General features: G+C 36.1%; 1 protein-coding gene across 1 annotated transcript in view; it reads left to right on the top strand.

Annotated features, from left to right (window-relative positions):
- Window positions 1-16,907, top strand: part of HFM1 (helicase for meiosis 1) — a 105,201-nt gene that overhangs the window by 62,323 nt on the left and 25,971 nt on the right. Inside the window, exons 24-30 of the mRNA XM_023733415.1 lie at window positions 466-563; window positions 643-774; window positions 4,436-4,521; window positions 4,751-4,834; window positions 4,964-5,121; window positions 6,771-6,874; window positions 7,319-7,462. Coding sequence (XP_023589183.1) covers window positions 466-563; window positions 643-774; window positions 4,436-4,521; window positions 4,751-4,834; window positions 4,964-5,121; window positions 6,771-6,874; window positions 7,319-7,462 — 806 coding nt within the window. The remainder of the gene's footprint in view (window positions 1-465; window positions 564-642; window positions 775-4,435; window positions 4,522-4,750; window positions 4,835-4,963; window positions 5,122-6,770; window positions 6,875-7,318; window positions 7,463-16,907) is intronic.

Genomic DNA, 16,907 nt, shown 5'->3' with positions numbered 1-16,907 from the left:
CCAGAGATTATAATAAAAGTTTTGAGAAGAAATGAGAGTTTTGAGAGAAAGAAAGACTGAGCAAATAAAGAGAAGCAGAGAGATAAGGACTGAACTTTTAGACATTAGGAAGAGGTTAGGAAGAGAAAGAAACATAATGATGTAAGATACAGAATCACCTAGTGTCACAAAGGAGCCTTGGTGTCATAGTGGTTGAGTTTAGGCTGCTAATCAAAAGGTCAGCAGTTTGAAATCACCAGCTGCTCCTTGGAAGAAGCCCTATGAGGCAGTTCTACTCTGTTCTATAGGATCACTATAGGGTCTATAGGGTTGCTATGAGCCGGAATTGACTCGTCAGCAACGGGTTAGCATCACAGAAATCAAGACAAAGAGAAATTTTAAGAAGGGATATTTCAGTCAGTGATGTCAAATACTGTGAGATAATAACTTTTAAAAAGAAACATTTGAGTTTTTTCTTTTCCCCAGTCTTATTCAGGCTCACCTAGGATGCATTCCCATACAGGACTTTGCTTTGACACAAGATACAGCGAAGATTTTCAGAAATGGCTCACGAATTACAAGATGTATGTTATGTGATAATGGATTTTCTATATTTTTACAGTAAATTAATATATTAGATTTAATATTGGAAACTTTTTTTAGGGTTGTCAGATTTTGTGGCTGCTCAAGAAAAGAATTTTGCTGTACTACTGAACAGTTTGATTTTAGCTAAATGTTTTCGGTGTAAACTTTGGGAAAACTCTTTGCATGTATCCAAACAGTTGGAAAAAATCGGTAAGTACTGAATACAGGTAGACAATTTATCAGTGTTTGTAATTCATTATTTCACTGTTAAGAAAATTATTGTATGATGGTTATAGACTTCTAATGAAAACGTGTTTATAGGCACTGTATTTTATGTCTCTAGAAAATCTGATTTTTACTTGCTTCTGCTTAAAGGAATCCATTTGGAAGCAAATGATAGTGCATGAGAAACCTAATAAAAATTAATATTCTCATTTAAATTTTTTTCCCAAACCAAGATAGAAATTTTATTGTAGTAATTGAAAAAGTTACTGTGTGATGCTCTCTCTTCCACTTCCGTGACCAGTATTTTGTTTTAATCTCAGTGACAAGGCACAGAGCTAGCAGTTCCACCATTCTTAATTCAGTACAGAAAATTATGTCAGTTATTTGTATCTTAACTTTTTCCTCTTTTTTCAATAACAGTAGAGTATTATTACTGATCTTCATAGAGATTCTGTAGACAAAAGATTGTGCCTGGTTATTTCCTGTGTATTGGGAGCTAGCTCAGTCTATGCACTGGAAAACTCCATGAGATACCATTTACAAAGACTGAGATATGACTAAAGAACTTTAGAGTTTTCCAGTGTGGTGTCTTTGACTTTGTGACCCTACTTTATACCTCCTTCTTAGATAGCCAGAACTCCAAAAAGAGAGTTGTTATTCCAAGGTTTGTTAGTTTTACAATTTTTCACGCTTCTTGGATACATTAAAAATTATGTAATGAGTCTTTAAGGATTGTCTTTAAGACCTGTTATCCGTTAGATAACACAAGTCTCCAACTGTTTTGTGAAGAAGTCTTCTTTTTATTTCTGTGATGTTTGAAATCCATAGGGTGGCAGAGGACTGACCAGGAAGCCCTTGGAGCTGGGGTGAAGAAGGGGATTGGCTGGTGAAAGTAACATCAATTCAAATTCCTGATAGACAGGTTCCTATAGAACACCTGGGAAACCAAATGCCACACCCATCTAACAAAGGCAACAGTTCTGAATTGGAAAAGAGGTTCCCTGTAACATATAGAACATAGCAACTTACAGCAAAATTTTGAAATCAGGTTAAATGATTACTAATAAAATCTTCATTATACTTGAAAATGCCAGTATTTCTGACTGTCTAGAATATTGTCAGCCTGGGTATCAGTTGCATTCTATCCCTTCCAGATTGTCAAACACTAACATGTTCTTCACACATATACAGTACAACTTAATATAAAGAAGCAAATATTGTCTAGTGAAACTTACATAATATAAAAATGAAAAGATCAAAGCAAAAATACAAATCTAAATTCTTATTGACCGTCATAAAAAAGTAATCAGGTATAGGGAGCAGGATGACGGTGTGAACAGTCGCATGCTCTAATTCCCGCACAACAATTCTAGAAGAAAACAAGCAAAAATTGATGAAATCGATAATCTCAGATCTCTGCATGTTAGTTAAAGGGTTGGAGGACCAAAGTGAACAAGAAACACTGAATCAAGAAAAAGGTAATGTATGATAGTGGCAGAGTGGAGTGTCCTCACCCTACCCCCACCTTAGCTTAGCATCGCCATCTTGGGGTGGCTGCAGCTGGCACCTTCAGGCATGGAGTCCAGAGTTGGAGCAGCACAGAGGACACAGAGTGGACTGGAGGTACTGAATATTCATTTCTGGGATGGAATGGCACAGTGGGCACATTGTGGACTAGGCTGTCTGAGCAGTGAAGCCAGGGATGAAGAGGCTCTGGGAGCACAAACTAGGCTGGAACACACAGCTGGCAGACGTGGGACAGAACAGCATGGTGAGTTCAGCATGAGCTGGAACCATCTTGAATACCTGGAGGAAGCAGTGTGGGGAGTGCAGCATGGGCCAGACTTTGTGAGTAATCAGGCCTGGGAGAGGGCCATGGTGAATGCAGTGTGGGCGGGATGCCCAAGTGAGCAGACCTTAGAAAGGACAGCATGATAAGCGCAGAGCAGCATGGAATTTCCGTAAGTCCCAGGAAAGAACAACATGGTAAATATAGTGTGGGCCAGACTTTATGAGCAGTCAGGCCTAGGACAGAGAGACATGGTGAATATAGCACAGGCCAGAACTCCTGAGCAGGCAGACAGACTAGGGACAGGGTCGTATGGCAAGAGGAGTGGAAACCAGAATCCCAGTAAATCCCAGAATAAAACATCATGGTTAGCACAGCACAAACCTGAATTCCTGAACAGTGAGGACATATGGTAAATTGGCAACAGCTGCCGCTTTTGGTGTGGGCCTCTGAGGCTGGTGCTGTACAGCTGACGTCCCTGGGAGGGGAAACTTGTGGTGAGTCTTTGACAGCTGCAGCTCTGGGAAGGGGGAGAGTCTAGGGCCAGAGCTGCATGTCCTGTGTTCACAGGGGGAATTATTTGAGATGAGCAATCGAAGACAGCCAGTAATCCCAAATGGGGGGAGGGGAGACACTGGAGGGGCATAGCCACTGCCTATGAGGGGGGAGTCTGGTGCCAGAGTAACATAGACAGTGTCCCCAGTATGTGGTGCTGAAGCAACAACAGGTGCTACAAGCCATAGAGTTTGGTGCTACAGTGGCACTGCCAGCACCCCCAATCAGGGAACTAGAAGTGAAGCAGTGATGGCCAGTGCCCACGGTCAGGGAAACCAATAAAGAAAGGAAGCAGAGAATCACAACCTTCAATAAAATAATAACAATGATAAAATGAAAGAAGAGCAAACCCTAAGGAAAGGGAAGAATCTAATCTCCAGTGCTACCACAGTAAAATAGTTTAATGTTCCTAACACAACAAATAATCACAAAGCATATGCAGAGGCAGGAAAGAATGGCCCAAGCAAAAGACCAAAGGAAGGGGACAGAAACCATTCCCAAGGAAGAACAGGTATGGAATTACTAGACTAAGACTTTAAAGCAACAGTAGTAAGAATACTCAAAGAGTTAAATGAAAATACAAAAAAGCAAAAGGAAATTGGGGAAAAGATACAAGAGCAAACAAGTATTTCAATAAAGAGAAATTAAAAAAAAACATATTGGTAGTGAAAAGTACAATAACAGAAATGAACAACTATTTGGAAGGGCTTAACAGCAGTTTGTATTGGCAGAAGAATCAGTGAACTTGAAGATAGAGTAATTGAAACGATGCAATCCAGGGAGCAAAAAGAAAAAAGAATAATGAGCAAAGCTTAAAGGATCTGTGGGACACCATCAAGCAGAATAATGTACACATTATGTGAGTCCCAGAAGGAGAAAAGAGAAAGAAACAAAAGGAATTTTTGAAGAAATGATGGCTGAAAATTTCCCAAGTCTGCTGATAGACAGAAGTTTACATATCCAAGAAGCTCAATGAACTCCAGGTAGGATAAATCCAAACTAGCTGCACCAAAGCGTATTATAATCAAACTCTCAAAAACCAAGGAAAAAGAATATTGAGGGCAGCACGAGAGATGCAAAGTACCACATATATAAAAACAAATATTCTTTCATTTTGAAAAAATAAATATGAACAATTGAAGAATGCCACAACCCAAATAATCCAACTAGAAACTATTTTTGAAAATCTTAAAAATTAGTTATTTAACTGAATCTTAAATTTTTTCTAATACAGTTGTTAAATATATAGATTTAGTTTAAAATGAGTTGTTTAAAAATTGCTATTTGATTAATTTTCCACAGGTATAACATTGTCAAATGCAATGGTAAATGCAGGTTTGACTTCCTTTAAAAAAATAGAAGAAACAGATGCAAGGGAACTTGAACTGGTATTTAATATTCATTTATTCTTAATGTTACCTGAATTCTATCTAAATTCTAAAGCTTACCTTTTATACCTTTGTTTCTATTCAAAAATTTCCTTCTCATAGTCATAAATATTTTAACTTACTGAAGTTTTGGGTGATGAGCATTATTAAAACTACTGCTTCTAAAAGATATTTTACTAAAATGATCTTTAGTATTGTGGTAAAAATAGAATGATATAAATGTTTTTAGATTTTAAATAGACATCCTCCTTTTGGAACCCAGATAAAAGAAACTGTGATGCATCTACCAAAATATGAACTTGAAGTGGAACAGGTAAATGTTTTGTTTTTTAAGTGTTTTTATTGTTTCTTCAGGAATAAAGCTATCCATAGCTAGGCTTGGAGCTGAGTATGAGTAATAAGGTTACCTTTTAACACTTTTTATGTCTATCCTTTTTTAAAGGTTGCAAGATACAGTGATACCATGGCAGAAATATTAGTAACCATTGTGTTAAGAAACTTTGAACAGCTACAAACTAAAAGAACAGCACCAGATTCTCACCATGTTACCTTGATAATAGGCGATGCAGATAATCAAGTGGTTTTTAAGCACAAAATTATGTAAGTGTGAAATTTCAAGTATTATATTTCTAACCATATACTGTAAAAGAACAATTCCACTGAAAAAAAGAGAAATAAGATCACTATAGAATCAATTAAATCACATTTTCTTGAGACTATGATGGGATAGTTTCTCTGTTTGTCAAAGGATGTATTACATAGATTTAACATGGGGTCTGTTGTTTTAGATTGTTATATTTAGTACTTCAATGAACAAAGTGTAAAATCTATCACCATGATCTGAAACAAGTGAATAGATGACCCTTAGGAGTAGTTGTAGTCCACCACTGCTGAACTTTCCTATTTTGCTGCCTTTTTCCAGTCATTTATGGCCTTGGTACTCTTTGGGTGCAATCTTCTTTTTACTTACTTCAAAATATCTTCTATTTCCAAATTAAAATCTAATAGATTACACTAGCTATATTGTAGGATCTAGACAATCAGACCAAATATATAAAGAAGCTACCTTCCCTTATAGGTAATTTTCTAGCATGACATTCTGTCATTTTACTTCAGCTTTTCTTCTAATACTATTATTTTCTCTCAGGAATAATATTATGAGCAAATTGCAAGGATATCAGTTACAGCAGTAGTTAATATTTTTTGAGCACTTAGTAGGTAGCAGTTATTGAATTGTTTAATCTTTGCGTAGGTACTGTCATTATCCACATTTTGTAGAGGAGGAAATTGAGTCAAAGAGAATTTAATCAGTATGCCCAAGGTCATATAGCTAGTTGATAGCCAAATCTAGATTTGAACCCAAGCATTCTGACTCCAGAGCTTATCCTCCTAGCCATATTACTGTACTAGCAAATTCAAGAATGGCAGTAACTCTGAAACAGGAATCTCCTAATTGCTGCCAGTACCTTCCAAAAACATCACATGAAAGTTTCCTAAATGTACATAAGTGACCCACAGGAAGGTAACGCATTCACTGGCAACTCCTCTCCTGCAACTAGCCATGACAAAATTACAGAGAATGTGCCATTGTACGAATGTTTGTTCTTCTGTGACTACTAAGTGTAGCGACAGCTCCGACTGTATGAGACTAAAATAAATTCAGTCATAATTGGTCTCTGGTTTGTTTGTGATATTATTAGATACAAACTTGTTCATAGGAATTGTAAAGGTAGTATTAAAGTTATTCTCACAAATACACGTAATTTATCTATACCAAAAAACCAATCTCATTGCCGTCGAGTCCATTCCGACTCATAGCAACCCTATAGAACAAAGTAGAAATGCCCCATAGGGTTTCCAAGGAGCGGCTGATGGATTCAAATTGCTGACCTTTTTGGTTAGCAGCCGTAGCACTTAACCACTACATGACCAGGGCCAGTTTAAATTGGTGGCGATTTGGGGGCAATTTCATTGGTTAGTGATGGCAGCTATATAATCCAAGTAGGCTTGAAATGTGTCAGTGCAACTGAGAATCATCTGTAGGATCAATATGCGGTTAAGAAAATTAAGATTGAGAAAACTCCATTGATACTCCATTTCTATCTCCTCAGAATTTGAGGAAAAGCAGTTTTTAGTCAACTGATAATTACTATCGGAAAGGACCTATCTTAGGAACAATCTGCCCTTAAAAATTAATATTTCATTTAGTGTTTGGATCGGTTTTTAAATGCTGCATTGCTATTTTTCAGCGATTCTGTTTTGCTAAAAACTGGAAATTGGACTAAAAAGATTGATGTGAAGAGAACTCTTAAATCTGAAGATCTTAGCATAAATCTCATTAGTTCTGAATATGGTAAGTTAATTGAAGTAATGAAGACATGAATGTATAATAGCATTTAAAAATTAGTTCCTTTATTCTGAAACAGAAAAATGATATATAAAAATAATGTGTTTGAATAATATAAATAAACTTTAAAGGATGTTTCATGTATTTAGATATGTAAAAGATAGCATGGACCAGGATAACATGATTAAAATTTTACCTGTGCATTTATACCAGATATTTTATTTTCCAAAATAGTTAAATTTTAGTTATTGTAGGGACATTGATTTTTATGATGATAGATGTATAAATTTTGGTTTGTTATATTTTTTAACCTTTTATTAAATTTTAATTTCCTGGGCTTCTGTAACTCTTTAGTTCAAAAAGTAACAACAATATAAGAGATATAAAAATAAATTATCTCATATGGATGATTTAAATATGCACTTTTACAATATATTTTTCTTTTTCCAGTTGGACTTGATATTCAACAAAAATTTACAGTCTTTTACTTAGGACCCAAACGATTTGGAAATCAAGTAATTATGGAAAGAAAATCAGAAACAGAGATTTCCCATTCTAAACGTTCGGATAGATCTGTAGCAGGACCCAATAAAGGTAAATAGCTACATTAATTCCTATTTTGCATTAAAGCAAAGATACAGCTAGAGAGAAGTATCAGTGTTTTATAGCACTGCTTCACTCAGATTGTTGATGCTCTAGAACTAGACATTTAGGTTTCATAACAATTGCATTAATAAAATATAGTAGGAATTCTCTTTAGGGTTAATATTTGTCAGAGTAGGGTAACGTGGGGCACAAATTATTCGACTAGTTTTTTGATAAACATTTTCTCTTTTCCATACCCATTTCATTCTTATGACCACTGCCAGGGGGAGAGCAAGTGATAACAAGAATCTATGGATTTGATAAGGCAAACCAGGGTGATGATGAATTTTAAAAAACTTTTTTTTTACTATGGGAATTTTCAGACATACACAGAAGTAGACAGAAGTATATAAGCACGTGAAAAGATGCCTATCATCATCATTAGTCAATAGGGAAATGCAAATCAAACCACAATGAGATACCACTTCACACCCACTAAACCAAAATCAAACCCATTGCTGTGGAGTCGATTCCGACTCTTAGTGACCCTGTAGGTGAAAGTAGAACTGCCCCATAAGATTTCCAAGGAGCAGCTGGTGGATTTGAACTGCCAACCCTTTGGTTAGCAGCTGAGCGCTTAACTACTGCACCACCAGGGCTCCTCAACACCCATTAGGATGGCTTTAATCAAAAAGGCAGACGCTAACAAGTGTTGTGAGGATGTGGAGAAATGGAACCCTCATACATTGCTAGTGAGAATGTAAAATGGTACAACTGCTTTGGAAAACAGTTTGACAGTTCCTCAAAAAGTTAAACATTACCATATGACCCAGCAATTCCACTCCTAGGTATATATCCTATAGGATTGAAAACACATGTTCACATAAAGACTTGTACATGAATGTTCATAGCACCATTGTTCATAATAACCAAAAACAAGAAACAGCCCAGTGTCTGTCTGCTGATGAATAGATAAACAAAATGTGGTATATTCAAACAATAGAATATTATTCAGCCATAAAAAAGAGTAAAGTATTGATATATGCTACAGCATGGATGAACTTTAAAAGCATTATGCTAAGTGATAGAAGCTAGTCACAAAAGGCCAGATACTGTATGACTCCACTTATTGTATGATTCCATTTCAATTTGCCAACCCTTACTATACATATTGATCTTACAGATGATTTCCTACACAAATGTCTAGGACAGGCAAATCCGTAAAGACAGGAAGTAGATTAGTAGCAGTTACCAAGGGCTGAGGGACATGGGAAGTGACTGTTAATAGGTACAGGGTATCATTTTGGGATTATGACAATATTCTGGAATGCATGGAGTTGCCATGAGTCAGAATCAACTCAACGGCAACTAGTTTTGTTTTTTGGTGTCTCTGTTTGTTGGCTTGTTTTTTGATTATTGCACAACCTTGTGAATATAGCAAAAAAAAAAACCACCCCAACCCTGAATTGTACACTTTAGAAGAGTGAATTTTATGGTATGAATTATACTTCAGTAAAATAATTTGAAATCAATTGTATTACTACCTGCCAACCAATATAGAGATAGAAATTGTAATTGTTAAAACACCACTTACAACAGCATCACAAACCTCATATACCTAGGAATATAGCTAACAAAAGATGTTCAAGACCATTACATGAAAACTAAAAATCTTTATTAAGAGGAAATTAGGAAAACATAAATTAATGGAGAGATAGCTCATTTCCAAAAAATTAAAAATTATAAAGATGTTAGTTATTCCCAAATTAGTTAATATTTAGGTTCAGTGCAATCTCATCCCAGCAGGATGTTTGTTTTTGTTTCTTTCTGAAACAAAAAGTTGATTCTAAAATTCATATAAGAATTCCAAAGAACAAGAATAGCCAAGGCAAACTTAAGATAGTGTCAAGTAGGCATAAGGATAGACATCCTGACCATTGGAATTGAAAACAGGATACATATATATGTGTGTGTGTGTGTATGACAAAGGTGACACTGCCACAGTGGAGAAAGACAGTCTTTTCAATAATTGGTACTAGACCAATTGGATGTCCATATTGAAAAAAATTTATCTTAACCCCAACCTTATACTCTACACAAAATTTATATCCAAATAGATAGCTGATTTAAATGTAAAAGGAAAACAATAAAATTTTAGAGGAAAACAAAGGTCTTCATGACTTTGGAATAGGTAGATGTGTTAAACAGGACACCAAAAGTGCTAACTATAAAAATGTGATAAATTTGACTATGTAAAAATTAAGAACTTCTGTTCTTCAAAAGACACCATTAAGAGAGTGAAAAGCAACGTACAGAATAAGAGAAGAAATTTGCAATACATTTATCTGACAAAGAACTATTTATACATAATATGTAAAGAATCTCCTATGTCTATAAGAAAAAGACAACTTATTAGAAAAATAGGAAACAGATTGAACAGACACTTCAAAATAGAGGCTGTCCAAACTTCAAGAACATAAGAAACGGTGTTCAACTTCATTAGACATCAAGGGAATGTGAGTTAACCTACAACGAGATACTACTATACAACCATCAAAAGTACTGAAATGGGAAATAAAATACTAGATATTGATAAGGATGTGTAATAACCAGTACTCTCATTCATTAATGGTACAGGGAAATTGGTACAACTGCATTGGAAAACTAACAGTATCTAAAGCTTAACATATGTATCTATCCTGTGATCTAGCAATTCCTTTCCTAGGTATACACCCAACAGAAGTGTGTACGTATGTTCATCAAAAGATATTCTAGTAGTACTAGAATGTTCATCATACTACTGTCATATTACCATAAGCTGGAAACCAACCAAATGTTCATCAGCAGTTCAGTGAATAAATAAATTGTAGTCTATTGACTGACCTGGTGGAATTCTGTAGGGGTTGGCAAACTTTTTCTTGAAGGGTAAGATAGTAAATATTTTAGGCTTGTAGGACATATGGTCTTTCTTGTAACTATGAAACTCTGTCTTTGAAAATGGAAGACAGAAAGCAGCCATGGACAATATGTAAATAAATAAGTATGGCTGCATTCCAGTAAAATGTTATTTACAAAAATAGGTTATTGGCCCACGGACCAATTTGCCAACCCTTACTATAAAGCAACAGGTAACATGCAAGCCACCAAAATATGACAAACTGACAGAAGCATGGTGGCTTTCGTGTTGTTGTAATGCTGGAAGCTATGCCACCAGTATTTCAAATGCCAGCAGGGTCACCCATGATAGACAGGTTTTAGCTGAGCTTCCAGACTAAGACAGACAAGGAAGAAGGACTTGGTGATCTACTTCTGATAAAACTGACCGGTGAAAACCTTATGAATAGCAGCAAAACATTGTCTCATATTGTGCCAAAAGATGAGCCCCTCAGGTTGGAAGGCACTCAAAATATGAATGGGGGGGAGCTGCCTCCTTAAAGTAGAGTTGACCTTAATGACATGGATGGAGTCAAGCTTTTGGGACCTTCATTTGCTGACGTGGCACGACTCAAAATAAGAACAAACAATTGCAAACATCTGTTAATAATGGGAATGTGGAATCCATGCAGTATGAATCTAGGAAAATTGAAGTCATCAGAAATGAAATGGAATGCATAAAGATTGATATCCTAGAAATTAGAGAGCTGAAATGGACTGGTATTGGCCATTTTGAATCAGACAATCATATGGTCTACTATGCCAGAAATGACAAATTGAAGAAGAATGGCGTCGTCAAAAAGAACATATGAAGATCTGTCCTGAAGTACAATGCTGTCAGTGATAGGATAATATCCATATGCCTACTAGGAAGACCAGTTAATACAACTATTATTCAAATTTACGCACCAAACACCAAGGCCAAAGATGAAAAAACTGAAAATTTTTTACCAACTTCTGCAGTCTAAAATTGTATCAAACATGCAATCAAGATGCATTGATAATTACTGGTGATTGGAATGTGAAAGTTGGAAACAAAGAAGAAGGATCCGTAGTTGAAATATATGGCCTTTGTGATAGAAACAATGCCAGAGATCAGATCACATGATAGAATTTTGCAAGACCAATGACTTATTCATTGCAAATATCTTTTTTTCTGCAAAACAAATGGTGACTATACACCTAGACCTCACTGAATAGAAAAAACAGGAATCAAATCAACTGCATTTGTGGAAGGAGACAATGGAAAAGCTCAATATCATCAGTCAGAACAAAGCCAGGGGCCAACTGCAGAACAGACCATCAGTTGCTCACATGCAAGTTCAAGTTGAAGCTGAAGAAAATTAAAATAAGTCCATGAGAACCAAAATACTACTTTGAGTATATCCAACTGGAGTTTGGAGACCATCTCAAGAATAGATTTGACACATTGAACGCTAATGACCGAAGACCAGATGAGCTGTGGAATGACATCAAGGACTTTATACATGACAAAAGCAAAAGGTCTTTAAAAAAAAACAGGAAAGAAAGAAAAGACCAAAATGTATGTCAGAAGAGACTCTGAAACGTGCTTTTGAACTTAGAGTAGCTAAAGCGAAAGGAAGAAATGATAAAGTAAAAGAGCTAAACAGAAGATTTCAAAGGATGGCTCAAGAAGACAAAGTAAAATACTATAATGACATGTACAAAGACCTGAAGTTAGAAAACCAAAAGGGAAGAACACACTGCATCTATCAAGCTCAAAGAACTGAAGAAAAAATTCAAGCCTCAAGTTGCAATAGTGCAGGATTCTATGGGCAAAATGTTGAACGACACAGGAAGCATCAAAAGAAGATGGAAGGAATTCACAGTCACTGTACCAAAAAGAAATGGTCAGTGTTCAACCATTTTAGGAGGTAGCATATGATCAAGAACTGATTGTACTGAAGGAAGAAGTCCAAGCTGCACTGAAGGCATTGGCAAAAAGCAAGGCTCTGGAATTGATGGAATACCAATTGAGATATTTCAGTAAACGGATGCAGCACTGGAGGTGCTCACTCATCTATGCCAAGGAGTTTGGAAGAGAGCTACCCAGCCAACCAACTGGAAGAGATCCATATTTGTCCCCATTCCAAAGAGAGGCAATCCAGCAGTATGCGGAAATTACCGAACAATACCATATCACACACAAGTAAAATTTTGCTGGAGATCATTCAAAAACAGTTGCAGCAGTACATCAGCAGGGAACTGCTGGAAATTCCAAGCCAGATTCAGAAGATGATGTGAAAGGAGGAATATCATTGCTGATGTCAGATGAATCCTGGCTGAAAGCAGAGAATACCAGAAAGATGATTACCTGTGTTTTGTTGACTATGCAAAGGCATTTGACTGTGTGGATCATAACAAATTATGGATAATATTGGGAAGAATGGGAATTTCAGAACACTTAATTGTGCTCATGCGGAATCTGTACATAGACCAAGAGGCAGTCATTCGAACAGAACAAGGGGACTCTGCATGGTTGAAAATCAGGAAGGGTGTACGTCAGGGTTGTATCCTTTCACCATACTTATTCCATCTATATGCTGAGCAGATAATCCGAGAAGCTGGACTATATGAAGAAGAACGCAACATCAGGATTGGTGGAAGACTCATTAACAACCTGCGATATGCAGATGAGACAAACTTGCTTGCTGAAAGCAAAGAGGACTTGAAGCACTTACTAATGAAGATCGAAGACTACAGCCTTCAGTATGGATTACACCAGAACATAAAGAAAACAAAAAATCCTCACAACTGGACCAATAAGCAACATCATGATAAATGGAGAAAATATTGAAGTTGTCAAGGATTTCATTTTACTTGGATCCACAATCAGTGCCCATGGAAGCACGGTCAAGACATGAAATGATGTATTGTACTGGGCAAATCTGCTGCAAAAGGCCTCTTTAAAGTGTTGAAAAGCAAAGATGTTACTTTGAGGACTAAGGTGCACCTGACGCAAGCCATGGTATTTTCAGTTGCCTCATATACATGTGAAAGGTGGACAATGAATAAGGAATATCAAAGAAGATTTGATGCCTTTGCATTATGATGTTGGCAAAGAATATTAAATATACCATGGACTGCCAGAAGAATGAACAGAACAATTCTGTCTTGGAAGAAGTACAACCAGAGTACTCCTTGGAATAGAGAACGGTGAGACTTCATCTCACTTACTTTGGACATGTTATCAAGAGGGATCATTCCCTGGAGAAGGACATCATGCTTCTAAAGTAGAGGGTCAGCGAAAAAGAGGAAGACTCTCTATGAGATAGATTGATAACAGAGGCTGCAACAACGGGCTCAAACATAGCAACTTTTTGAGGATGGTGCAGGTCTGGGCAATGTTTAGTTCTGTTGTACATGAGGCTGCTATGAGTTGGAATCAACTTGATGGCACCTAACAACAACAGCATAAATGGAATCATCACAGTATTACCCTTTTGTGTCTGGCTTCTTTCACTTAATAGTATGTTTGTGAGATTCATTCATACTGTTGCACATAGTTATAAGTTAATCCATCCCATTGCTTTATAGTTGTTATTGTCCTTAAGAGGAATACTTGCTTAATTGGTTGTGGGTTAATAAGCAAATGAAAAAATATATATGAAAATGCTTTGTAAACTAATATACCAAAAAACCAAACTCGTTGCCATTGAGTCAACTCTGACTTATAGTGACTCTATAGAACGGAGTAGAACTGCCCCATAGGGTTTCCAAGGCTGTAATTCTTTACAGAAGCAGACTGCCAAATTTTTCTCCCGAGGAGCGGCTGATGGGTTCAAACAGCTGACCTTTTGGTTAGCAGCCGAGTGCTTTAACCACTGTGCCACCAGGACTTCTCCCAAATTAATATAGTGCTTTCTAAATATTGCCATTGTTGATGTAATACCATCTTTTTTCTTTGAGAGGAGTGTTTTCCATTTTCCTATTTTTTCTTCCTGAAGAAAAATAAATCTCATGGTGAATGTGTTTGCATATGGAGGAGTGAGTAGGGTGTCTTGGAAGAACAAAAGGAAGAAGGATTTCTGCCTCACTTTCAGTGACTCCGTGTCTCTTAGAACTGTCTCTTATATTACAGAAGAAGGCAATGATTGTCTTATTTATACTACATTCTCTTCAACATTCATCTGGCCACTGTTTTCCTGACCACAGAATTATCAGGAACCAGAGTGACCTTCTTTCTTTCAGTCCCAAGTCCAAATTCTCAGGAGTGATGAAATACCTCAGTTTAAGAAAGACAATTTAGAATTTGTTGTTGTGTGCCATTGAGTTGGTTCCAACTCATAGTGACCCTGTAGAACAGAGTAGAACTTCCCCATAGGGTTTCCTAGGCTGTAATCTTTACAGAATCACATTGCCAGGTTTTTTCTCCTACAGAGTGGCTGGTGGATTCGAATCTGCCAACCTTTCAGTTAACAGCCTAGTGCTTAACCATTGTGCCACCAGGACTCCTTAATTTGTAATTAGGACTGCACTAAAATAATATAAACTCAGAGCTGTCAGTGGCCATCCTTTACCACCTGCAGAAAGAATCAAAGATAGCTGGACTACAGAAGAGAAGAATCAAGTAGAGGTACAGAGAGAAGCAAAGATGAGAACACCAGAGCTGGGGTTCTGATGACTTTCCATGTCCTGGTTCCAGTTCCTCCTGAAGCCTAGCTGCATTGCTGCTTTTGGATTCTGTGAAATATCTGTATACACGTAGTATATTGCCCTCCTGGTTTTGTTTAAAATAACTTGAATTGTTTCTGTTACTTTCAACTGTAGTGAAAATTTGGGAAAATCTGCAGTACTTCCTATTAGCATCAGCCTTTTATAAGGGCAATTCCCCCACATATTCAGCACACTTCTGTAGAAAACAGATAAAAGATGCTTTCTATCAGACAAATAATGTTCTATTACACACACACACACACACACACACATCTTTCACATACATGTATATATAACCATTACACCAAATCTTCTGAATTTATGCACATCCCTGATTATACAATTTCATTTTTATATGCAAATTCATATATTATATCCCCACATAAAGAAGCACAGTTTTACCTTGAAACATAACATACACATACTATCTACATTTTCTTTCTCAGTGACTAATAAAAAGAAGGGGCCATAGATTTACCCTACCAAATGTGTGACAACAAAATTTGTTGGTTTTTTTTTTCAAAATGTCCCAATTTTAGTTGTTCTGATCTCTTGTCAGACCAAGTTATTAAATGATGTGAATTGATATTTAATTCAGAGATTATAGTTGCTAAATGAGTGTTTACAATGTGCTTGCAAGTTCAACAAATGTTTTAATATTGTATATTGTCAAATTATAGGGCTGTATGTAAAAACAGAAAATATGCACCATAGTGCACATTATATAATTGAAAATTATTTTTATGCTTCCTATAACTGTGAAAACATTCTTTTAGGTTCAGTTTCTCATATATGGTTATAATTCCAAGAGATAATTTTTTTTAATTGAAGAAAAAAATTTTTTTTATTTTGAAGATACAGCAATGTGAGAAATACACTTCTTTTTAGTTGTAAAAACAAAAATTAGATTATTTTTTCAATTCAATTACTTCTTATATATGAAGTTTAGATATTTAAACTTCCCTTTAAATACATTCTCAGTAAAAAGTATGGGCTTTGTTTAATTTGAAGAAAATTGATTTGGCATTAATAAATTCATTTGCATTTGCTATGCCATTCTCAGTATGAAAATTTAATGTACTTGGAAGAATGTGTAAGGATAAAACCAGTGCTCAAGCACATTGAAAGTGTGCACGTTTAAATACTAGTCAAAAGGCAATTCAATTTTTTTTTTTTGTACTCTTTGGTATATATGTGCATTAAATTGCAAATTCAAGGACTCCAGTTCACTAGTATGATCCTTTTCTTTGTAAATAAATAACAAAATGATAGTATAGCATTTGATGGAAAAATTAAAAGATGTCTGTCTTGTCATTTTGAAAAAGTAAAAACATGAAGTGCATAAATTTATGATTAACATAAATTAGGGAACTGCAGATGTCAAAGTGATATTCTTTTAGAAGTATTAACTCTAGTAGCCTTTACACAGACCAAATGATTTGAATTTATCACTAGGCTGTGAAGCTAAGTGTTTCAGGGATGCCTCCCCCACCTCCAAACCCCAAGTCTTTTTTAAGCACTGACCTCTTGCCCCACCAGTCTTTACTGACCCTGTTAAACTAATTTTAAATATTTTATTCAATACATTTCTATTTAATGTCGTTAATAAATTTACTTTAAATACTCAGAACTGGGGCTTTAAAGCATATATATTAATCTATGTGGCAAATCTATCAAAATATATGCATTTCAGAGTATGGAATCTGTTAACCTTAAAGATTCCAACTCTTAGTGACTCTGTAGGATGATGTAGAACTGCCCCATAGGGTTTCCAAGGAGCGGCTGGTGGATTCGAACTGCTGACCTTTTGGTTAGCAGCTGAGCTCTTAACCACTGCGCCACC

The sequence above is a fragment of the Trichechus manatus genome, unplaced genomic scaffold (genome assembly GCF_000243295.1).
Source record: "Trichechus manatus latirostris isolate Lorelei unplaced genomic scaffold, TriManLat1.0 scaffold00058, whole genome shotgun sequence".
NCBI classification, from domain to species: domain Eukaryota; kingdom Metazoa; phylum Chordata; class Mammalia; order Sirenia; family Trichechidae; genus Trichechus; species Trichechus manatus.
The sequence above is the reverse complement of the archived record's forward strand: the minus strand, read 5'-3'. Positions and strand labels throughout refer to the sequence as shown.